At 35.1% G+C, this 26,306-nt stretch overlaps 1 protein-coding gene across 1 annotated transcript; it reads left to right on the forward strand.

Moving 5' to 3' along the window:
• RAB39A (RAB39A, member RAS oncogene family) lies at positions 1 to 21,956 on the forward strand. Its single transcript, XM_003764255.4, has 2 exons — positions 1 to 445; positions 18,019 to 21,956. The coding sequence occupies exons 1-2, from the start codon at positions 219 to 221 to the stop codon at positions 18,443 to 18,445; spliced, it is 654 nt and encodes a 217-aa protein (XP_003764303.2). The 5' UTR covers positions 1 to 218; the 3' UTR covers positions 18,446 to 21,956.
• The last annotated feature ends 4,350 nt before the right edge of the window (positions 21,957 to 26,306 follow it).

A 26,306-nucleotide genomic window follows, 5' to 3' on the forward strand; every position in this document is an offset into this window, starting at 1 on the left:
ACCCTCGCCTCGCCCAGGGCCCCCATCCCTAGTCTCCAGGGTGGAGACCCAGGCAGCCGAGGCGGGGGGAATGTGCTGGAAGGAGGCGGCCGCGGAGCAGTGAGGCGGTGCTGAAGGGACAGTTCCCTCCGCGAACCTTCCGCCCCCGGCCCGAGTGCAGAAGCCGCTGTGAGGCAGCCCCTACCTCCTGAGCTCGAGAGACTAGCGGGATGTGAGCCATGGAGGCCATCTGGATCTACCAGTTCCGGCTGATCGTGATCGGCGACTCCACGGTGGGCAAGTCCTGCCTCCTCCACCGCTTCACGCAGGGCCGCTTCCCGGGGATGCTGTCCCCAGCCTGCGACCCCACGGTTGGCGTGGACTTCTTCTCCCGCCTGCTGGAGATCGAACCCGGCAAAAGGATCAAGCTGCAGCTCTGGGACACGGCCGGGCAGGAGAGGTTCAGGTACGGTTGCCCACGCCAACCTCCCGGGCTGCCCCGGGCCCCTCTTGCCCCTCTTGCCCCTCTTTCGCTTCCCCAATCTTCCCCTGCCTCGCGGCCGTGGCCAGGCCATCCGAAGGCTTCTTCCCCTTTGCCCCGTTCTCACTTCCCTCTCCCGTGTCCTTGTCTTTGCAAATACGACCCGCCCCCAGATTCACTTCTTTCTCCCAGACACAACTTCCCCCCGCTCTCCCACCCACCCCCAAGCTTACTTTTTTACTTTGCTCACCTCTTTCGTCTCTCCTTTCATCCCGAAGCACTCCTGCCCACGAACCCCGGCTCTCACTTGACCTTTGTGACCCTTCATCCCCGGTCCCCTTCTTTCTTTCTCCCATATTGCCTGCCGTACCCCCTGAGTCATTTGCCTGTCCCCTTCACGGACATCATAGTTAGGTTTCGTGCAGCCCAGTCTCTTGAGAATGGCAGGCTCTTAATTATCGTTTGTTGGATTTACAGCAAAAGCTGTTCCAGCCCAATTTGATTGTATGAGATCATTGAACACCGTCAGGAGGGAGATAAATGGCATGGTGCTTACTAGAGCCACTCAGAACTTCACAAGGCACCGTGCTGTGATGTCAGAGGACAAAAGTGGATTCAGATCTTTCTACGGGATACATACAGGTCACATAAAAATCACAATGCGGTTTGGCCAATTCACTTCACTTCCTTAGGTCTTAGTTTTGTCATTTCTGAGAGGAGGGGGTTTGAACCAAAAGGCCTCTTGAGGTCTCTACCAGCTTTGGATCGCTAATTCTGTTGGAAGCACAGGTATAGAATTGTGTGCCTTCCACAAAATTGGACAAAACATGAGAGACCGAGCAGCGTAGCTGAGAGTTTTTTGGGTTTTGTTTTTTTTTAAGGAGCGAATTCCCTTCAAAAGTTTTCAAGCACTGAGGTGAGATGCTTGCTTTTTAGGAAAAGTTGACATCCAGAGATGTCTCCGGAGTTTTGTTTTACCTTTATTGAATGTTGTATATTTAAATTTTGGGGGTAAATGGCAGTTTATCCTCACTTAATATAGTATATAAAAGAAAGGATGAAGGGGAAGAAAACTGATTTTTCAAACTTAAAATGAATTTTTTTTTAAAAGCTAACATTTATATAGCACCTACTATGTGCTAGACACAGTGCTGCTAAGCACTTTACAATTATCTCATTTGAGCTTCACAACAACCCTAGAAGATAGATGGTATTATTATTCTCATTTTACAGATAAGGAAACCGAGGCAAACAAAGATTGTGTGATTTGTCCAGAACCATACAACTAAAATTCTCAGGAAAAAATAAAAATTTTATTTCTTTTTTAAATAAAAGATTTTTTGCTTTTTTAAACAATAAAATTTTAGAACTAGAAGAGACTTTAGAAATGATGCACACTGTTCAAAAAGATTAAGTATATTGTCCAGGATTGCAGCTAGGAAGGATCCTGGAGTCAGGAAAACCTGACTTCAAATCTGCCCTCAGATATTTATTAGCTGTGTAATCATGGGTAACACACTTAACCCTATCTGCTTTAGTTGACTCATCTGTAAAATGAGTTGGAGAAGTAAATGTCAAGCTGCTCCCTCCAGTATCTTTGGGAAGAAAACCTCAAATGGGTCACAAAGAGTCAAATGATACTGAATAACAACTAGTTTGGCAGAATTATAAACCAAGTCTCTTCAGATACATAAACAAACCACTAGCTCTAGGATTCACTGAAAGACTACAGGGCATGGGAGATTCTTATTAGGGAGAGATACCTTAAGATTGCTCTTTATAAATTTACTTTTTTGTTTGTTTTTTCAAGGCAATTGGAGTTAAGTAACTTGCCCAGCTAGTATGAGTTAAGTCTCTGAGAGGCAGTATTTAACTCAGGTCCTCCTGATTTCAGGGCTAGTGCTCTATCCACTGTGCCATTAAATTTCCTTTTTTAATGTCAGAAATTCCATTCATTGTGGTAGAAGTTCAGGATGGCATAATAAAAGAGGAAGACATCCTGGGTTTGAATCCTAGTTCTGCTCTTTAATACCTGTATGACCTTAGGCAAGTTATTTCAGCCTATGTGGGTCTTAGTTTCCTCATCTATATAATGCAGGGTTTGGACTAAATAATTTATAAAGTTGCTTGCATTTCGAATATTCTTTATTACATTGAGGATTCAAAACCTCTGGTAGAAAGCAACAAAATAAAAATGTGATTTTTAAAACCTGCTTACGGCTTTCTTCTAGCCCTGCTTATTGAGTCCTAACCCATTGCTCCTTCTTTGCATTATACCATTCTACCACTTTAAGTAAATGGATCAACATTTTTAACATGATTAGGGTAAGCTATATTTTGGGAGAGAAGTAAATTAGGAGAAATGACTGGAAAGTTTGGGAGAGCCTCAGTGATTGAATTCATACAGATAGATGCTTTGTCATATATATATCCCATATTCAACAACATGATAGAGTTGTTGGAGTGGAATTTTCCAATGATGTCTTTTTTTTTTTAACCTCCCACTAGACCATCATCCTCTATGGAGTTTTAAATGATGTCTTTTTTTTTTTTTAACTTCTCTCTAGACCATCATCCTCTATGGATGAGATCAGCTTCCACATAAGCACGTGAGGCAGCGGTTCAAGGTCTTAGTTTATATTCTTACTTTTGAGGCTGAAACGTAGAATATATACATTTCTCCCTTTTCATACTCCACACAGTAGCCAAATTGGCTATTTGCGGTTTCCCAAAGTTTGCATTTCATCTCTCACCTCCATGCCTTTGCATAGGCTATCACATGCCTAGGATGCGTTTTCTCCTCATTGTTGCCTCTTTAAATACTTAGTTTCTTCAAAATTTAACTTGAATACTTAGTTTCTTCAAAGTTTAACTCACTTAACCTACAGGATACCTTTCCTGATTCCCAGCCTCCTAACCCTACTCCCCTTTTTCACACTCCTTATATTTTATATTTACATGTTGAATCTATCAGTACATTGCAAACTCCTTAAAGGAAGAGAATGTTTTTTATTTCTGTATCCACAATGTCTTGTACTTGCGAAGTGCTGTTGAACTGAAATGAATGTATGTGAGCTGCTTAAGTCTCATTGTCTGTTGTTCACTCATTTCAGTCCTGTCCAACTTTTGTGTTCCCGTTTGGGGTTTTCTTGGCAAAGATACTGAGTAGTTTATTATTTCCTTCTCCAGCTCATCTGACAGATAAGAAACTAAGCTAAACAGGGTTAAATTACTTACCCAAGCTCACACAGTTGGTAAGTATCTGAGGCTGGATTTGAACTCAGAAAGATGAGTCTCTGACTCCATACCCAGTTCTCTGTCCACTGAGCCACCTAACAGTCTTTCCCCTATATGAATGCCAGGCCTTTGATAGACAGTAAGAAAAGAATACTGACCTAGGTAGCAGAAGAGCTAAAGTCTAGTTCTAGATCTGAAGCAAGTGGTTTTAGCATTCTGTGCCTCATTATAGAATCTTAATGTTTCTTCTACTTCTAACATGCTATGATTTGTCAGAAGTTATTTATGCAGCCCTCATAATTCATTGGAAGAAATGTATCATTCTTTTCAGGAACTCAAACTATTAAACTAACTTCTCTGAATCTGAGGATCTTCATTTTAGAATTAATTTAGGTAGTCTTACTCTAAAATTCTATGCTTCTTATCTTATTTACTAGATTTCTTCATTTGTATTCTAAATCAAATTTAAATCAAGATATTGGATAATGACTATATATTTATTTAGCTGTTCTTGCATCAACTTCTCAGTAGTTAACATGGTAATTAAAAAAAATTTTTTTTCTCCTACACTTTTTGCATTATGTGCAGCTGTGTGAGGAAAACTAAAATTTTTAAAAGCTCACTTCATGTCAGTTGCTTGACATGAAGACAAAAGAGTTATTAAATGCTTTGATTTGATTTCTTTGATTTCTCAGTGACCATGGCTATCTTTTCCCAAGAGGTTGAGAAGATGAGTTTATTAACATATTTTATTAATTTGATATTTAATATAGATATTCTGTGTCTTCTTAGAAATGTAATGCATCCCTATTTGAAGAACTACTTTCAAATATTTCATCAACTATAATGCTTTAGTTGTTTTAAAACTAAGAAGGAATAAAATCAAAATGAAAACAATTACTATGAAAGCATTTTCTGTTTTGTCAAATGAGAGGCATTTGTTCTTAAATTATAGATAGGAGTGTGAATTTTATTCTAAGGGAAGCTGTTCATGAGAAATGGATTCCTGCCATTACCCATAAATAGACTCTTGGAGGTTTGAAGGTTTATTAGCAGTTGCAATCAATTTTAAAGTCAAGCTAACATGAAAGGCCTTTAAAAAAGAAAGTTCATGATGTGGAAATAACTTAATTTTATAGAGTGCTAAAAAGCATTTTAAAACAACCCTATAAGGTAGTGATCGAAGTCTTTTATTCACATTTTGCCCAAGGCTCAGAAAAGAGTTTTAGGGTGGCAAGAGATTATTTAATTTCACTGGGCCAAGTAGATATTAAGTTTAATGTTCACCCCTGGGAACAGGGTCATCAGGCCCTCGTACTTCCAGAGTTTAGATGCAGTGAAAAATTCTGTACACCTTACACTATGGAAATAAAACAATGAACTCATTTATGTATCCTTGGCTTATTCTAATTAAACAACATATAATGTTCCTCAGCTGGTTGATCCTTAATTAGAATGAGTTACTGATGTCTTTGGCTCCTCATACATGAGTTTAGGATTCTCTCAGCAAGGTCTTCTATGTCCTGGGCCAACATAAAGTATGAGTCTTCCATAGGGAAAAGTTGCACACAGTGGCTCAATCTTTGTGTCTTTATACCTCAGGGATATTGTTTCAAGGGTACTTTCTCTGCTTTTTAATCTCTACTTAGAACTTTCCAACATTTTAATTGATGAGAAGACAAAAACATCCTCAGTTGCCTCTATGTCACTTCTAGATTTTTTAATTGAAAGTCTTAATTGATGAGTGGTAATGTAGCATATGATTAACAATCAGTACATATGTTGAAGAATCACTTGCATGGCCTTGCATATGGCATTATTATATATATATATATATATATATATATATATATATATATATATAGCCTGGAATGGGTGCAAGGAGGGAGGAAAAAGAAGACATGATTGTATAGTGAGACCATCTTACAAAATTCATTGAAAAGAAGAAGCAAGCAAAACTGTCTCTACGCATGTATATATTTATGCATATCTAGTCATTATTAAAAATATTTCTCTCTTTAGTTGAAACCTCCTAATAGGGGTATGTTTTTATAGTTACATCATATATACATCAGAACCTGAGGTTGGCAACAGTTAGTCACCTGGAGTGGAGGGGTCAGGGAACAAAAATTTATTAAGTGCTCACTATGTGGCAGACACTATGTTGTGCACTTTACCAGTAGTATCTCATTTCATCCTTATAACCCTGGAAAATAGGTGCATTTTATAGATAAGGAAACTGAGGCAGTAGAGATTAAGGGATTTGCCTTCACAGCTAGTAAGTATCTTAGGTGAAATTTCTTAAGTTTTTCCAACTACAGGTCCAGCATTCTATCCACTACACTACTTAGCTTCCTCTAAGGCACATACTGACTTGCCTCCAGTACAAGAAATTATGACATACTCAAGGTCACACAGCTAAGAAGAGTTATAGCTAGTATTCAACCCCATAGTGACAATACTTCAGACTCAGATCTTTTCCCACTACACTATATTGTATCTTTCACAGAAGGATGCAGAAATAAACCAAATAATTATACTAACTGTACAATGATTTTTTAATTAAAATAGAAACTTTGTAGTTATCTAATTTAAGTTTAAATTAATATTATTGAAAACAAAATTTTCATAAAAGGAAAAAATTCAAATGTGAGAAAAGCTAAAAAAAAAAATTAAAAAAAGAGGAAAAAACAATTAACATCGTTTAATATAGTATAAGCAGTCATGTAGTAAGGCCCCAACGTATGATTATCAAAGGTAATAATATAGTACTTAGATTTTTTTCATATATAAGGCTAGGGGAAAATGTAGATATTAAGGAAATAGTAAAGATAAAGTGAGACAAGAAAAAATTGTTACCAGGGACTAGAACTTGATTGAAAAATTTGGGAGTCATGTGGAGCCCTTAGATGATAATGCTCTAGTCTGCTAGTTCCTCCTTTAACCCATAGAAGAATACTTATGCCTCAAAGACTGGAGATTTCATTGGTCTTAGTGCATACTATTAGAAAGTTGTTTGAAGTTTAAAGAAATTAAATGGCTTGATTATGATCATACAATGTCAAAGGGAGAATTTGCACAGAATTATAACAGGCGCTAGAAAGAATAAATTTATTTTACTAAACTACTTTGGCTAACTTCTGAGTAGAGCCTCCAAATTACTAAACATTAGAGCAGTTAAAGATGTATGAATTCTGGTTAATAAACTTTCCAAAGAGTAATAAGTAATAAATGATAACAGACAGATGTCTTAACCTAATTGAACAAGATATGACCTGAAATACTCACCTTAAAACCTGATTTTTTTTTCTCCCTGCAATCACTTTTCTCCTTTTTCTTTCCCTCTGTTTTTTTTTTTTTCTTTATCTCTTTATGGATTTCTCTTCTTCTGTGACTTTGCTACTGTTTTTCTCATTGTCTCTCATGTCTTGGCCAGTGTTTTTCTTGTTATGTCCCCTATCCTCTTTTCACTTTCTATTCTTCATTTTTTTATTTCCATTATTTTTATCTATTTCATCTACCTGTTTCTTCAATTCTTTCATATTCTATATAAAATATACCTCTATCTGCCTCATTTATTGTATTTCACCCACCTGAGAATGGAATATAAGCTCCTTAAGGACAGGCACTGTCAAACTTTTGTATTTATATCCCCATTGATTACCACAAATCCTGGCCCATAGTAGATACTTAATAAATGCTTGTTAATTTATTAATTTATCTCTGCTGATTTATTAAGTATCTACTTTGTGTATTGTGCAAATACAGATATTCAAGTATAGTTCAGATATAAAGTGTTTCTGATTATAAGCCATATCACTCAATGAATCTTTTTTAATGAAATGAGCTCTTTTTAAAAGGGAAAAATAAATGTATATATTCAATATATATAAGGATCTGCTACTTTCTCCTTTAGTGACCTTAAACAAGTCATTCAGCTTTTTAGGACTCTAGTTTCTCCTGTGTAAAAAAAACAAAAACAAACAAACAAAAAAAAGCAAGATGAACTAGATGGCCTCTAAAGTTTCTTCCCAGTCTAAATCTACAATATGTGATTTCATTGGTGTAGATTAGCCCATGTAGATTTTAACTGTTTCTGCTCTTTTTTTTTTTTTTTTTAAATAAACTGTCTTCTTGAGTTGCTGTGCTTATAAAAATTTTCACAACACTCCCAACTCTTTGATGAAGAACTCCAAATTTAGGCTTATCCTCCAATTAAGAATTTATAGTCTATTATAGTGAAAGCCCTTCTAACTAATTAGAACCTTTTAGAACTTGAACTTCTTGTGCAGCTTTTGAAAATTCTTAATGAGTCATTGTTTTAATATTTTAGTAGAAGATAGATGTATATATATTGAAAATTTTTTGTTACAATATCCTAGTTTAGATATACGATACTCAGAAATCCAAGAGAATGTTGTCACTTAGGAGAAAACTAATACCAGTAGCTCTCTTACAATTTCCATTTGCAAAACTTTGTCTATCTGTTCTTTTTAATTCCCCTGCCTATTTGTTAACCACATCAGCATTTTACGAGAAGTTGAGATCCCAAATCAGAGATTAAAATTGCAAATTCTTTGGAGAAGTGTCCCAAGGGTTTCTTCCCATCTTCCATTCCAACCTAGAAAGAGTTCACAAGATCTTTGTTTCTGAGCTACCAAGGGTAGAGATTCCATTAGTCCCCCAAACCAAATAAAGACAAAAGAGATGTGTCCCTTACCTTTCAGCAACCAGTGTTAGACACAGGCTTCCCAAGCTAATGGGAGCTGCTGCTGAGGAAGTAGTTGCTATGGTTTCCACTGCTGCTGGGAAACCAAAAAGGATTAAGTTGTATCTTCAGTTCTAAAAGCTTAATTATAGACTACACTCAAGTTTTCTAAGTACCAGATTAAATACAAAAATACAGCCTAGATTTGGAATTGTTTTAAGGCTAATGTAATTAGAAGCAATGTTATATTCCTTGATCTAAAGTAATTTTATTATATTGCTACTAGTTATAATAATAACTCAATCTAATAAATATTTACTAAGTACCTCATTTGTGCAGCTCTCTATTGTATTTTAACTTCAAAGGGTTTATGAGTTTCATCTCTTCCCATCTGGATTTTTTTAACCCAAATATAAGATTCTATATTTATCCCTATGTAATGTCCTCTTACTCAATTCAAGCCAGTGTTCTATCAAGTTACTTTTGGATCCTGATTTTCTCGTCTGATTTGTTAGTTATACTTCCTGGCATTGTGTAATCTGCAAATTTGAGAAGTTTGTCATCTAGACCTTTGTCCAAATCTATTAAAATATAAGACAGATTACAGATACTTGAGCTACTCCACTAGAGACCTTAAAAACTGACACCAAACCATTGATTACTATTATCTCCAACCACGCATCTAATTCCAAATTTCCCTGTCTATACTATTAGTACTATTTAATCCATAAGAATAGCTTGAATGCTATGTTTAAGTATCATTTTGAAATTTAGGCATACTATGCATATGGCATCTCCCTATCTACCTAGTCCAATAACTATTTAAACTTATAAGACCTCTTATCACATGGGCTGAAAAGTAACAAACATTCTTCCTTGGAATTCTTCCTTTTGGTCAACTCTCTTAGCTGGGAAATTTGAGCAAAGTGTGAAGTTGGATTCCAGTCTCATCCACCATCTATAGGCTACATAGAAGAAATTATAAAGGTACCCAGTGGAAATGTCATTTTCCCCCTTTATTTCTATAGTTTTCTTGTAGGCTCAAGAAAGGAGAAAACAACCTATTGGGTGCCATCTTTAATTATGTATATGTTTTGCTCCACAAAGAAGATCATAGGATTATATATTAAAAGATAGAAGGGATCTTAGAATCTGACTATAATCCCTTTACTTTACAAGTGAGGAAGATGAGGCACAGAGAGATTAAATGACTTGTCCAGGGACACACAGCTGATACATGTTCAGGATTTGAACTCTGGTCTTCCTGACTTCAAGTCACATGATTTTTAATAGAAAGAATCTCAAGCTATATCTTACTCCCCAGCCCCTTCCCCTCATCAAAAAATAAAATAAAATAAAGCTCCTGATGCTTGCCTAGAGAAAGAATAGTTTGTTTATGGGAAGAAGAGAAATAATTAAATGGGCTCTGAATTGATCTATCATCTGAATCTGAGGCTGTTAATAACAAAAATTAGTCCTCAGATGGGAGAAAAGAGGACTTTTTTCTTTATATCCAATTTGAATATTCTCCCAATAACAGTCCAAAAGAAAGAATATCAGCCAATAGAATGACCATTCATGATTTTAAAAGACTGATAATGAAATTTATCTCAAATCAAAAAGGAAATGGACTTGAGTTGTAGAATGTAATACCCCATTTTTGGACATGACTGATAAGGAAACATGTTTTTCTTGGCTATGAATATTTTTACGGAGGTTTTTTTTTTTCTTTTTTTTCCATATTGAGAATGCATGAAGAATAGTGGGTAGTGAGGAGAAATAGGTTAGGTTTGAGTTATACCCCCCAAAAAGAAAGCAAACAGGGTCATTGAAATATGCTTTTGAAACACACAGAAAAGAACAAAAAAAAAAAAAAGGCCAGAGAGAGGTAACTGGAAAGAAGTACTCTATTTAATTAGTTACAACCAAATCCTGACTTTGGCTATAAGACATATTAAACTCTTCAACTAGCTTTTATTTTGTGTTAATACTGAGAGAAGAAAGCAAGAAAAGAATTCAGGAAGTGATATTTTGAGTTATTAAATCTAAAAAGCCCAAATCATCAGATATGCTAGATTTGCAATAGTTCCTTTGCTAAACCATATCTCTCAATCTAAGACCTATCTATTCTGACATTCTACTTCATCTTCCATCTCAAAAGTCTTTCTTTTTGAAACTCAGTACATTAAAGCTTCCGACTAAAAACTTCCCTCTTCTTTAGTGATTCTTTTGACAAATAAGACAAGTCCACATAAACCATGTGTTTGTTTTCTCACTCCATTTCATTATAGGCCACACAGACAAAACTGCTTGGGGGAAAAATATATTTAAACATATTAAATTTTGTAGTTTTGTAGTATCTTTCCCTAAGCATAGTGTAAGATTCTTTGCCTTACTCACTTTTTTAGGTACAATAATAAATCTAACTAACTAGCAAAGAAGATAATAGCAATTTTATCTATCTTCTACATGAAGATGATTTCTAAAATTTTATCAAAGGTTTTTGTGACAATGGAAATATGACTTGATAATAACTGAATTGATACTGGTATGGTCTTTATGGTGCTGATCTAGTATCTGCTGGTAGTAAAATTCCCTCAGAACTTGGCAGTCCAAATAATTTAAATATAAGGCTAAATTAGTTTGTTTGGCTTTCAAGATTTAGGGAAGTGAAGGGCTGTTCTGCTTCTGGAATTCAGAGTACCAGGATCTTTTGCCTTTTTTTTTTTTTTTTTTTTTTTTTTGAGAGGCAATTGAGGTTAAGTGACTTGCCTAGAGGCTGGATTTGAACTCAGGTCCTCCTGATTTCAGGGCTGATGCTCTAACAATTGTACCATCTAGCTAACCCAAAGATTACTTGCTAAAGAGGAAAAGAGTCAAAACATGAATTTTATAAGGTATTCTAATAGTTTTTGATTGGGCTCAATTGCACCTAATTATGAAATTATTCATCATTATTTTGGTATACATTTACTTATGCAGGATCATGGCAGTATTGGAAGATCATGGCAAAATTTGGTTGCCCATATGGTTGTATGTCATTTTCATGAAGGCATGTTTGCACAGGTTCTGGATAATGGACAATGTTTTTGTGCTTTCCTGTGATGATTGCGTTTAGCACCCAGAGTATTTTAAAATTAGCTGGAGTCAGGATAAGGGAAAATCCTTGATCTTTATTCTTTTGCAGAGATGAAGGGGAATGGCTATACGAAGAGAGAGCAATCAGGACAGGAATCCCGACAGCAGTGCTTCTGGCTCTCACACTCCACCCACCACATCTTCCACGAAATCTCCTATACAACACATCAAATTTGCACAGAGAGTGGGCAGGAGCCATTCTTTCTCTAACCATATATTAATAGAATATTGTCCAATTGCTAATTAGCCTAAATGCTCGAACTTGGTGCATCTTCTCAGCTTCAGTCCATTACACTTTCCCAGTCAACAATGAAGTAAAGCAGGGCTCTGTGCTTGCTCCCATGGTTTGATGTTTTCAGTGATGTAGGATGTCTTCAAAGAAGATGAAAACAGTATCAAGCTCAGCTACCACATTGATGATAAATTACTTAACTTGAAAAGGCAACAAGCCAACATCTAAAGTGGAGAGAGAGTTGGTGTGTGACTTTTTGTTTATAGATAATTGTGCATTCACTGCAGCCTGTGAGGATGAGATGCAAAAAAATATAGGTTAAGTCTCTGTTGCTTGTGCTAATTTTGGCCTGACAATTAATACCAAGAAAACAGATTCTTCACCAGCCCAACACCACGCCATCCATACATGGAACCATCATTTATAGCAAATGAATTTAAGTTCAGTGTTTTAAGTTCACTTAGCTTGGAAGTGTGCTTTCTGGAGAAGTAGACAAAGATGATGAGATTGATGCAAACATTGCCAAATCTAGCTTAGTGTTTGGGAGACTATGGAGGAAAGTGTAAGAGAGGTAAGGTTTTAGGCCGTGTACCAAAAGTTAGTCTACAGAGATGTTGTGCTGATCTCATTGCTATATACCTGTGAAACCTGGACAGTCTATCAGCACCATGCCAGGAAACTGAATCATTACTATTTAAATTGACTTCAGAATATTCTGAAGATCACCTGGCAAGATCTGGCACCAGACCCCAAGGTTCTTTTTCAAGTTGAACTGCCAAACATTTAAAGTCTACTGCAGGGAGTTAAGTTCTGATAGACTGGTTTGTTTGAAGGTCAAATGTATATTTACATAAGAGATCATTTTACCAAGATCTCAACCAAACCAAATGATCCCTGGGAGGTCAGAGGAAGTAATATAAGGATACTCTCAAGATTTTTCTTAATAACAAAGGATGGTAGACACTGGCACAGGACAGCCCACATCAAAGAAGGCTCTATGTTCTATGAGTAAAATAAAATTGCAGTAGTTTAATAGAAACATGAGGTGCTCAATTTTAGAGATATCTCCACTCCAAATGTTCATGTGGACTATTTGTGCCTGATCTGTGGTAGAGCTCATATTTGGTCTGATCAGCCACCGTCAAATATAGTGCACTTTGACTCCCAACAGTGATGAGAAGTGAGTGCATTCCTTCCATGAAGGACAGCATGAGCAAAAATACCAAATTTGGAGATGAAATGCCAGTGTTCAGGGAATGTCAAGTAGAACAGCTTTGCTGAATTGTAGCGGTCACGAAGGGGAGTAAAACAAAATAGGTCTAGAAAGATAAATGGGAGCCAGGTTGTGGGAAGTTTTAAAAGGCCGATCTAAGGAGTTTATATTTTATCCTGGAAGTAATAGGGAGCCATTAAAGATTTTTGATTAGTGAGGTAATAAGATCAAGCCTGGACCATAGGGAAATTATTTTGGCAGCTTTATAGAGAATGAGTATGTTGCCTTTGAAAATTAAGGTAAACTGAAAGACAATCAATTTATTAGCTAGGCTAGCAGTAGTTAGGTGGCACAGTAGATAGTGCTCCAGGCCTGGAATCAGAGAGGATCTGAGTTCAAATCCAGCTTCATATACTTACTAGTTGTAATCCTGAGCAAGGCATTTAACTGTTTGCCTCAGTTTCTTCATCCAGTTGAAAATGAACTGGAAAACCACTCCCAAATTGGGGTCATGAAGATTAGTCATGTAGTGGATTAAGTTACAAAAGTTACTATAGGAGTGGAGATTCAACAATACCCTTTCTGGGCTAACTCCCTAACTTATCACTCATTTGTTTACAGGCTGGTTTCCCAAGGGACAACTACTGTTTATTTGGATTGAAAGAATATCCTATGTGTCCATACTCCTAAAACTGCAGTTCAAGAACTCCCACCAATGAGCTTATCATTAATAAACTACTAAGTGGGTACAATTAGCTCGAAACAAAGGCATTTATTAAAATGGCATAGAAAAATAGAATATTCCACCACCACCATCATCCTCTAAATTTGAAGCTTACTTCACAAAAGACAATAGGGTCTATAGACTGATCTTTTCCCTTAGATTAACATATTAACAAGTCTTTGTTTTTGTCATCTTTCTCTTTCTTTCTGTGATTACATAAAGTGAGTGGCAGGGTAACCAAATACCTCCATAAATACCTTGGAGAAAACAATTTCAGCTAAGTTAGATTGTAAGAAGTTAACAAGAAGTGAGGAAGTAGAGGCAGCAAAACATAGACCAATCTTTTGAGTAATTTGTCAGGGAAAGAGAAAAGAAATATAGAGTAATGCCTGATAAGGATGACAGCTCAGTAAAGCTTTTTGGTTTTTTTTTAAACAGGTAAAAACTGGACATGTTCGTAGGGAACACATAAAGACCTTACCTAAAGAGAACAGAGAAATTAAAAATGAGAAATAGTTATTATTATTAAATTAAAGATGAGGAATAGGTAAACTCTAGGAAAAAATGGAAGGGGTTTGAAATAAAGGGAAAAAATAAAAGGACTTTAACAAAAAGAGGTGGATGAAGAGGTAGAGGGTTTTAAGGTATGGAAGAGAGAAATTGCTTACAGCAAGAGTGCCTGTATTTTCTCAGCTAAATTGGAGATTAGGATATCTGTTGAGAGAAAAGGAGAATGTTATATAGGAGGATTGGGAAGAGGTTTCCAATAGTTCTTATGATAATGCTGCTTATACTTTTTATTCAAACAGGATTGGCAGATGACATCTCTGAGCTAAACACAGAAGAAGTTGCTTAATTATCTAGTAAATTTGGGCTACTTAAGTAATTCAGATGAAAGTGAAATATATGGCCTACGCTATGAATTGAATATTTCTATTCCCCAAATCCATCGGAATATTATGTAGATATCAGCTCCACTTTGGCTGGGTGCTTTGTTTTTTTCCTGAATTGTTTGTATCATTATGCTTCCCTGCTGTTGCTAGTCTTCCTACAAGTTCTTTCTCCCATAATTGTCCATCTTTAATGTTGTGTTTTTCTTCTTTATAATAATAATAATAATGGTTCTCTCTGGGAGAAGGTTTCTCGGTGAAGTTTTTCTGGAGGCAGCCTTAGTTTCACTTACAAGTAAATAATCACCCAAAATGCAGCCAGCTGATAAAATGCAAACATTTATTTTCTCCTTCGAAGTCTTGTCTCTTTCCTTGGGCCCCGTTAGCTCAGAGGCCTATCTCTCTGCTTGGTTCCAAGAGCTCTTGCAGATTGTCCCTTGCTTCTACCTCTGCTCTCTCTCCTTTGTTCTAAGAGCTCTTGCAGCTTTGTCCTTTGCCTCTGCTTTCTTCAGCCTCCAGATGGAATGAATCTCTCTTGCCTCCAAGAAGGATTCTGGCTCTCAATCTCCCAGAGTGCTGAATCTGGTTGTGCCTCCAAGAGAGTGCTTCTCCTCAACTGAGCTGACGCTCCGTTCTCCAATCTAATTCAGCTGAACCCTTCTCTCAGTGTTTTCAGCTCAACTCCCCGAGAGAGCCTCTGTCTGTTTCTTATATAGGATCTCTTCTAAGAGAGAGGGATTTCTCCCAGAGTGCTCTCTGGCCCTGAGAGTTTCAAGGGAGGTGTGAATTCGGATATCTCATACTAAACCCTGAAATTTCCCAAACATGTGAACTCCAGTGAGTACACTAGGATTCCAACATTTTCCTTTTGCTTGTTTTAATTATGTTCAAATAAACCACATAAATATCCTTTGAATGTAGGGTTATAAGAAACTACTTTCTGGGCTTTATCCTATCCCAGTCCCAGTACGTGGAGGTAGCATCCAGAGTAGGAAAATTGTTTTTTGGTAAATATTTTATTTTTTCCAGTTACATGTAAATCTAATTACATTTACATGTATATTATTCTAAATTTCAGTATTCATTTTTTATAAGATTTTGAATTTCAAACTTTTTCTCCCTCCTTCCCATTTCCTCTCCCCAAGATGGCAAACACTCTAATATAGGTTATATGTGTGCAATCATGTAAACATATTTCCACATTAGTCATGTTGTAAAAGAAAAAACAGAAATAGAAAAGTCACATACACAAAAAAGTGATGTTTTGATCTTCATTCAACTCCATAGTTCTTTCTGTGGATGTGGATAGCATTTACCATCATAAGTCCTTTGGAATTGTTTTTAATCATTGATTTATTGAGAAGAGCTAAGTCTATCATAGTTGATCATTTCATAATGTTGCTGTTATTATGTGCAATGTTCTTCTAGTTCTGCCGACTTCACTCAGTATCAGTTCATGTAAATCTTTCATAGTTTTTATGAAATCCACAAGCTTATCATTTCTTATAGCATAATAGTATTCCATTACATTCATATACCACAATGTGTTTAACCGCTCCATAATTAATGGGCATTCTCTCACAAAAGCACTGCCAAAAATATTTTTGCACCCTTTTTATATTCTCTTTGGAATACAGACCTGGTAGTGGTATTGCTGGATCATTAACTGGTTTTTCCAGAAAACTACAAATCTGCCTAGGTTTATATAGAAATATGTTACAATTCAAAATATCATTATATTTTAATACAAAATTAAATCACTACTACCTTATTCACCATCTGTTCAAAAAGATGAAAAAATCTTGATTGTGGATGGGTAAAATGGTTTAGCAATTCTTGATCTCTCCCTCCCCCTAAAAAAAGCTAACCCTTTAACTTTGGTTTTGCCTTTCTACAGACATTTTGAAATACAAATGTGGATTAGAAGGAAGCAGGAGTAATGGTGAGAAGCTAGAATATTTCTTCCCTACATTGCAGAAAAAAGGATCCAAGATCTTTGATAGAGAAATCTCAGGGAATACATTAAAATTTGTTTTTTTTTTTTTTTCCAAAGAGTTCTACATGCCTAATATCAAGATTTTGGCGGTTTGAAGATGCAATCAACCTCTATCATTGTAGTGACAAATTAATTTTAACTTTTATCTCAGTGATCTGAGGGTAATGAGAAACTGAGACCGCTAGCATAGAGTCCCTTTGTTCATTTTGACTCATACCTTTCTAAGAAAATAGAACCCTTCTTGCTTATTCCTGTTATTATCTTTTTCTGAATATGTAAAGGATCGGAATCAAATTATGTTCTAGTTTCTCTATATGTCAGCCTCTGATACCTATGTCTAATTTTACATTAATGGAGACGTATTCAGGGAATTAAAAAGAAAAAAAAAAGACTTAGTGGTTTTGAAGTCCATCATTCAGTCAGTTAACATTTGTTAAATGCCTATTATATGCCAGGCATTGTGCTAAGTGCAGTAGATGCAAAGGTAGCCAAAAGATAGTCCCTGATTTCAAGGAGCTCGCAATCTAAGAGAACATGAAAATAACACACACACACACACACACACACACACACACACACACACATACACATTCCCAAAGAAGGTGGGATTTTTATCTGGGACTTGAAGGAGTCAGGAAAACCAAAGATGGTGATGAGGGGAGAGAGCATTCCAGTCATTGGAGACAGCAAAATAAATTATCTAAAGCCCAGAGATGGAATGTCTTGTTTGAGGAGCAGCTAAAGTCAATGTTACTGAATTGCAGGGTAATAGGAGGGTGAAAAATGGAAGAAGACTAGAAAGATAAGGGGGAGACTGCAGTATTAGGGGAGAAGAGCTTTGAATGTCAAACAGAAGACTTTATATTTGATTCTGGAAGGAGCCACTGGAGTTTATTGAAATTAGGAAAACATGTTCAGACCTGAGTTTTAAGATCTCTTTGACAGCTGAGTTAATAGAATGAAGTCAGGAAAGATTTGAGGCAGAGAGAGCCATTTGCAGGCTATCATTACTCCAGAAGTGAGGAATAAGGGCCTGCACTAGGGTGGTGGCACCCTGTCAAAGGAAAAGTGAATTTGGATTATTCATTTTGGTCTTTTTAATTCAGGTTAAGAAAAATGGTTAAGAGGTAATCTGAAGTGAAATTACTATGCAAGTACTTATTAATAAGAATTTGTCTTGCCAGTTATTACTTATTCAAATTCTGTTACTGTTTGCAACTAACTCACCTGTTTCTTTACTCCATAGAATGTTCTTTATTTGAATTGATGCGTCTTTGATGACTAAATTCCCACCCACCCTGATTGTACCTTTTTCCAGCTTTGACATCAATGCTATGTTTCTTCACACAAACACATTACCCTTTTGGAGAATGCAAAGAAAAAAAAAAGTTTTATTTACAAGTTTCTATTCATTTTTCAGATCAATAACTCGATCTTATTACCGCAACTCAGTTGGTGGATTTCTAGTATTTGACATCACAAACCGGAAATCTTTTGAACATGTGCGAGATTGGTTAGAAGAAGCCAAAATGTACGTGCAGCCATTTCGGATTGTATTTTTATTAGTGGGACATAAATGTGATCTTGTGTCACAGCGTCAAGTTTCAAGGGAAGAAGCTGAAAAAATGTCAGCAGCCTGTGGCATGAAGTATATAGAAACCTCAGCAAAAGATGCTACAAATGTTGAAGAATCTTTCACAATCCTGACAAGAGATATATATGAACTTATTAAAAAAGGAGAAATTTGCATTCAAGATGGTTGGGAAGGGGTTAAAAGTGGCTTTGTTCCAAATATTGTACATTCTTCAGAAGAAGCAGTAAAGCCTATGAAACAATGTTTTTGCTGAATTCATAAGCAGCTCCAAAATGGGTATGAGTAGATCAAGTGTTTGTTTTTAAAACAAATATCAACATTAAGAGCAAATTGATAGTTATGAAAGCATAAAAATCATTGATTTGCCTGGGTGACTAAGCATTGTTTTTGCGTCCATTTATAAGATATTTAATTTAACATATTAAGACAATAATTAATATATTAATAGTTAAGACAAAAATATCATTTTGAAGATTTCAATATTTGTAAACAAAAGTGCAATATTTACTTAGCAAGTTAGCATATCAAAACTAAAAGTTTAGTTTCCAAACCTAAAAACCATAGAGAATGTACCAATCCGCATTGAGAGAGGAAGTTCTTTACCAGGAGGTAATTACCTGTGCTGGTGAAGTACAATTAAAAATAAAAAGAAATAAAATATAAAATATTTTGGTCAGCAGTGTATTTTTAAGCTTAAAAAAATTAGATCCAAGAAGCCTCATTTCTTCAATGAGGATGTAGAAGGAGAAATTCTAATAAAATTGTATTATATCAACATTGCAAACTAATTTATAGGAAAGGAAGGTGTTTAAAACATTTAAACCTTCCAATATTCTTAATGAAAGTTAGAGGAGTTTTTATGAGGAAACACACACACACACACACACACACACACACACACACACACACCCCACAGTAATTTAGTTGTCTTCTTGTAGCTCATTTCCAAGAAGTACATTTTAATCTTAGAAATTTTTTTACTTTACTGCATTTTTACACCATTTCTATAATTAAGTAGAAAGCGGTGACAAATAAAAATTATTTCTTTTAGCAGTCCTAATTGCATTATTGTTAAATCACTAATTATTTTGTGTATTAAGTACTTATGAATGTATCATCAAAAAAGGTGGAGAATCATGTTTTCTCCAGTCCCTTTATCCTCTGCTTTCCCTTTCCTCTAGAAATTCCTTATTGGCAACCCTTATTGGGTTTCAAATAATTAAAGAATTCCTTTTTTGCTGAGGCTTTCCCTCTTACTCAGTTTTTCCATATTGAAAAACTACTTAGTAATAGAAATGATTGGCAGAAAATCCCAAGAAAATTTCAGGTTAATAAGAAGCCATGGCTGAGACAGGGTATTTAAATCATTGAAACCCTTGACTAAATTATTGGGAGTCTTCATCTTTAAAAGTTTTCTTAAGATTACAACCAGGTTTTTTCTGATAAGATCTGTTTCTGAACAACTCCACTGGGGATTTCCCCAACTAATTTCCATCTTGTCAGTATATCAATTAAGAAGGCCAGACACCTATTGGCAGACTCTTTATCATGCTGAATTATCAAGCAAAAGATAACTGTTATAGTAGGTCAAATTGTCTGGATAATTGCCTCAATTATCTATTCTTCTTTGTTAGTACAGATGTAGTATAGAAATGTATTAATACTAATTCATTTTTCTTTGGAAGTTGAAAGTGGTTTTTTCCTTCAGGATTTGTATTTATGTATTTGTACATTTTCTAGGCCTATTTAAGTACTCTTTTTATAAGGGCTTATAGAGAGAAATGAACATGAATTAACATAGAACAAAATTGTTTGAAAATTTCTGTCTATATTCCACTGACCCATAAATTAATTATGATTGAAGATACATTTCAAATAAAATTGACCATTTATGAAAAAAACCAGACCAGAAAAATGGGAAGTAATTATAGTTTAATCTACTTTGAATATTATGTGATTTTAATTATATATTCAAGTAATTTATTTGGTATGAGTTCATATATTGAATCTCTATCAACATTTTAAATTAATGATGTCATCTCAATGTGTACCACAGAGATATGTCTCCTTAGATGAGCAGCCAAAATTCCAAAGTGCTTTTGTTATATAGTAGAAAACATATATAATGCTGACTTAGAACTGGATTAATGGCTATGATGTAGGATTACATTTAGAACAGAATTCCAAGCTCCAATCTTTGAGATCATCTAATCCAACAAATAAAGAAACTGAAGCCTTGACAAAACAAGTGCCTTGTCCAAGTTTACACATGGTTGTTAGTAGCAAAGCCTGGACAAAAATTCAGGAGTCAAAAGTACCTTTTTGACTCTATCATACTGCTTCTCATGGGAGTCGGACTTGGCACATGATATAACTTGCAACTATGCAATGAGAAACAGGTTAGAATGGGGTTAAATTATATGATGATAAAATAGGGGAATACATATGCAATAAAATCTAAAGAACTGAGAATTCCATTTCAATTCACTTCTATATGAGATAAACTTAGTTGTGTGGAAAATTCTTTTTTCTTAAATAGTATTACTGTGGATGTGGTCAGTAGGGTCATGCCAGTAAATCTTTCTGGTTCTATTCAGGCCAGTGGTTTCCTGGAAGTCAATTAGCCATTTCATTAAAATTTTTTTTTTTTTTAAATGATGATGTCCTGATTACTAAATGTCATAAATCAACCAGGAAGGAAGGAAAGAAACAGAAGGAAAAAAGAAAAAGATAGATATCCTGGTATTACCTATGTAGTAATAATACACTCCTTGAGAGATACCTGCTTATATGGGGGTGCATTAATTCAGACCACTAAGGTAGCATTTAATGATGTAACAATTCATTAAATGGAATACTTGAGCCAAAATGGTTACACATTGCTATATAGAGTTGTAAATATAGTCCTTTAAAAATCTATATGCATACTTAGCAAAAAAAAAAGCTTTCTTAAACATCTAAAAAAAATCTTAACACTTCAAAATTTCTTATAAACATATTGTATGGGTTCAAAAAACCCTTTACCTCAAGTATGCCCTGAATGGACTTCATTTTGGGAGGTGGGAAGTGAGTACTTTTCTATTTGGTTCTTTTCCATTTCTTTTCTATTTAGTTTCTTAAAACAAAAATTTCACCTAATAGACCTTTGAATAATTATTAAATCAAAGGTTTGAATTTACAAAAGTAGCATTTTAACAAGAGGTTTGGGTTTTTTGTTTGTTTTAGTTTGTTCTTTATTCTAGTGCTTTTGGAACACATTCAACTTCCCATTTATTTCTAAGTATGCACTGTATTGAGCTGATACTCTGAGTGTATGAAGTAAGATATTATAGGCTTGTAACAATCATACACCAGTACATATTCTGGCTTTTTATTAACAAAGAACTGTGCCTTTAGTTGTTTAGTCATACAGAGGGTATATGAAAGTTTGGGGGGAAGGAGGAAGGAAAACTTTTACCACTATAGAGTTAGGCCCTACTATTTTAAAATAATAGAATACAATACCAAATGTAAGTCCATTGACTTCACATATGCAAGCTGTGTCCTTTCCTTCAAACATGTCCTCAAAATTTAGTTCAATCCAGAAGCTTTCATTTAGAAAGTTGAAATGAGCTACAATTCTCCATTGGACCCTAAAATAACTAGCAAACCACACGCCTGAGCCTAAATGAATAAACTATCATTTTTATTTCAACAAGCTTAATAATTTCTACAGATCAACATGATCGATTCAGCTATGACAATCATAATGATAATGAACAGAACAGAAAAGAATAATTCATATGAAAGTAAAGAAAAAGAACTATAATACAAAATAATTAAAAATATTGCTATTCTTGTTTGTTTGATCTCTGTTAGATTATAAGGAGAATCCATGTCTTCTCTTGAATAGTGCCTAGGATAGTGTCTTACATGCACAGACACTGAGTTAATGTTTGATTATATAATGACTTTGAATCAACACTATTAAATTTATTTTCCACAGATTCAGTTTTTCATTGCAGATATACTGTAATAAAAGATGTTTTGCTATAACTAAATTTTAGCATTTTTGGAAAATGATAGTGACTAAAGAAAATTGCTAAGAAAATATATGACATTAAACCTCTTCAAAATGTGTTGTAAATGTTATTTGTAAAAAAAAAAAAAAAAAAAAAAAAAAAAAAAAAGCAAAGTTAATAAAAAGAATGTGAAAAAATCTTGTCAAAAGACTATTTTATGTTATTTATGGTGGCATATGTAGATGGCAGATTTTTTTAATGGAAGCATAATGGAATGACTGAAAATATTATCTAATTCAGGAAATATTTATTAAAAGTCATCCACATGCTAATAGGCAGTAGGTATAAAAAGATGTAAAATACCACAGTTAGTGTCTTCCAGGAGCTTACAAATTAATACAGCAGATAAAAACAGAAATTAAGCATCATAAAGAGTAAAATAAAATGAAAACACAGGAAAGATGCAGATAATTTTTTTTTTAAATCAAGAACAGCAGATCATGTTGATTTGGGGGAGGGAGTCAGAACCAGAAAAGGCTTCAGGCCATTAATCTACAAATAGTACTAGACACTAAGTGCTGGGAATAAAAAGAAAGGCAAAATTTCTACCTCTATCTTTGAGTTCCTATTCTAATAGGAGAGACAATATGGAAACAGTTACCTACAAGAAATATTCTGGATAAATGGAAGATAATCTCAGGGAAGGCATTGTAAAGAGGGAGAAGGAAGAAGGGAGAAGGAAAATTCATCTTCCTCGACATGTTATTTCAATTGAGTCTCTATTGAAGAGGCAAAAGAAAGATGACAAGGAGAAGGGGGAGTGTTCCAGGGATAGGAAATAGTGAAAAGGCATTCTGGAACTTGTGGATGTGATATTTGAAGAAACAGCAAAAAGGCCAGTATTACTTTATTGTATTGCACAAGAAGGGGGAGTAAAGTGTATAAAAAGGGATCTAGAAAAGGAAGCCACTAGAATTTATTGAGTAAGGGTATGACCCAGTGAGGCCTGATTTTTAGGAAGATAACTTGGTTGATTGGAAAATAGATTGGAGTGAGTAAAGCCTGGAGGAGAGGAGATCAGAAGAATATAAAGTGCAATCATAGAATATATAAGGGCTTGTACTGGAGCCAAAGAGAGTTATGCTACTTCACAACTATATGTTGTGAAGAAACAAATGTTAAGACCTGGAAACGGATTGAATATGTGGAGTGGGTGAAAGTGAGGAATTGAGCATGATACCAGTATTATAAGTCTGGAATTCCAGAAGGATGATGGGTACCCTCAACAGTAAAAAGGTAGTTCTGAAGAGCGGAGGGTTTTAGCTGAAAGATAATGAGTTCCATTTTGGAAATGTTGATTTTGAGATGCTTGTGGATTATCCAGTTTGAGAAGAAGAAATTGTGAAGCTCAGGAAAGGTTAAGGCTGAATATATATATATACAAATCATCTACATGGAAATAATTGAATCTATGAAAGCAGATGAAATCACCAAATTAGTGTTAAGGAAAAAGAGGATCTAGCCTTGTGAGACATTGAGAAGATTCAGCAAAGGAGACTAAGAAATAGGCTGAAAGGAGAGAGCAGTGTCTAGAAAACTTAAAGAAAAACTATCCAGGGGAAGAAGGTAATGAACAGTATCAAATTTTTCAAAGAAATCAAAAAGGATGAGGACCAAGAAAAGGTCATTAGATGTGGCCATTAATAGTTCCGTGGTAATTTAGCAGTTTTGGTTGAATTATGATACTGAAAACCAGAATAAAGAGGCTTTAGAAGAGAATAGAATCAGTTAACAAGCATTTGTTAAATGCTATCTATATGCATTCCAAGAATACGGCAAAATCCATATAAATACAGGGGTAGAAGAAAGCAAGATTGGAGAATGATTAGTAGTTTTCTTTATCCAGAACACAGAATAAATTGAAATATATAGTGAGTATAAAGTAGAAGGAAAACTGAAATAGTAGTTCTGAGTGAAATCATTGAGAGCCTTAAATGCCTGACTAAGGAATATAAGGAGTTAAGTATTTTATGTGATAGGCAATGGAAAATCATCAAAAGTTTTCAAGCAAGGGAGTAATAACTATAAGAAGAATGGATTTGTCAAGGGAAGAATGAAAACAAGGAAAACAACTAAAAAGAGGACTTTTGAAAAAAATAATATTTTATGGTACCCTAATTTCAAGTAAAAACATTTTTAACATTCTTTTGTTTTTAAGTTTAGATTTCCAAATTTCATCCCTTCCTCCCTCATTTCCTCTCTCCCCAAAATGTTAAGCAGTCAGATGTAGGTTATATGCAATCATATAAAATATTTACATATTAGTCATTTTTGTGCAAGAAAATGAATTTTAAAAAAAGAAAAGGTGAAAAATATTGTTTTTGGTATGTATTCAGATAACATCAGTTCTTTCTCTGAAGACAGAAAGTATTTTTTCATCATAAGTCCTTTGAGATTGTCTTAGATCAATATATTACTAAATCAGTCATCATACAATATTGTTTTTATTGGGTACAATGTCCTCTTAGTTCTGCTCATTTCACTTTGTATCAGTTCATGTGTCAGTTTTTCCAAAATTGTCCTGCTCATGATTTCTTATAGCATAATAATATTTCATTATATTTACCACAACTTAAAAGAAAGCTATTTCAATTGTCCTTTTGATGAGCTATGGAACCAGGGTGACAACAATGTAAGTGGGGTTGTGGCAATGTTAGTAGATGTAAGAGATAACTATGGAGATAGAAATGATGACTTGGCAATTGCTTGGATGTGGAAGGTTAAGGGAGAGAGAACTCGAATTTTGAGCTTAAGTGACTGAAAAGGTGATAATAACAATGGAAATAGGGAAGGTGGGACAAGGGACAGGATATATAGGATGATGAGGCTTCTAAGAGGAAAGACATAGTTTTGGAAATATCTTTACTATATAGCTGACAGTTGGAAACATGGGGAAAGTCATAGATGAGGAAATCATCTGCATAGACATGATCATTAAAGCTATAGAACTGGATAAAGTCCCAGAGAGGCTAAAATGTGGAGAGAGAAGCAAACCCCTGTAGATTTAAGTTAAATTGAGAAGTAAGATATATGAGTAGAAAGAAGTAATGTCATAGAAATGTAATGGGGAAGCTTGAGTTGATGCACTGAGGTCCCAAGCACGTGAGGCGAAATAGTAATTGGACCATACACTATTAATATATGCTTGGAAAAAGAATGGTCCTGCTCACTTTCTGCAGGTTTTAATGTGTTGTATAGGAAATGACGTAGAGACGACTTGGGGGGGGGGGGGGAGAGAAAAAGGCAGGGAGAGAGGCAGAGAGGCTGCTAGTCGGGTTCGTGTAGTGGCTGCTCTTATTTCCTATCGCCATCCCCCTTCACCTCCACAAAGAATAAAGATTGAGGATTTTCCCTTAACCTGAATTCCTGACTCCAGCTGATTTTAAAATACGTGATCATCACATAGAAACCATTGGAAAAGAGAGTATTATCAAGAAGTATAGAACAGGATCAATAGTAACAATTGCTGCAGAAAGATCAAGGAAAATCAGTATTGAGAAAAAGCTTTTTAATTTGGTATGTAAGAGATCATTGGTGACCTTGGTAAGAGCAGTGTTGCAGAGATGAGAGAAAGTTGAATATGTTGTAATCAGAGATGAAGAGTTGATAAGGAGATATTCAAGATAAAGGGATTAAGGGAGTAAGGTCCTAGAAAAATTAGGAGAGATTATCTTGGGAAAGAACCACCTCACCCTTTAGAATTACAGAGGAGAAAAGAGTGGGTGAAAAAACAGGTTTTGAAGTGTGTATGAGAGGACACAAGGGAATTCACAGCCAGAAGAAAATAAATTAGAGTATTATGACTTCAAAGTGATTTCATAACTTTATTGTGGCATTCTGTTTTAAGTATTTTTTTCAGTCCAAATTCAGTCCATCACATAACTGCTTGGGTGTAATATTATCAAATATTTCCCTTATATATCCAGTTCAGCCAATGTTATTCAGAAGCCCAGTTTTACTAGTAGAATACCAAAGTCTAATTTTTGACAACATAGTTTTGATATTTACTAGTAAATGTGATTAATTAGAAGAGAAGAAATGCGTTTTGTCTGA

Source organism: Sarcophilus harrisii, chromosome 3 (assembly GCF_902635505.1).
Source record: "Sarcophilus harrisii chromosome 3, mSarHar1.11, whole genome shotgun sequence".
Taxonomy (NCBI): domain Eukaryota; kingdom Metazoa; phylum Chordata; class Mammalia; order Dasyuromorphia; family Dasyuridae; genus Sarcophilus; species Sarcophilus harrisii.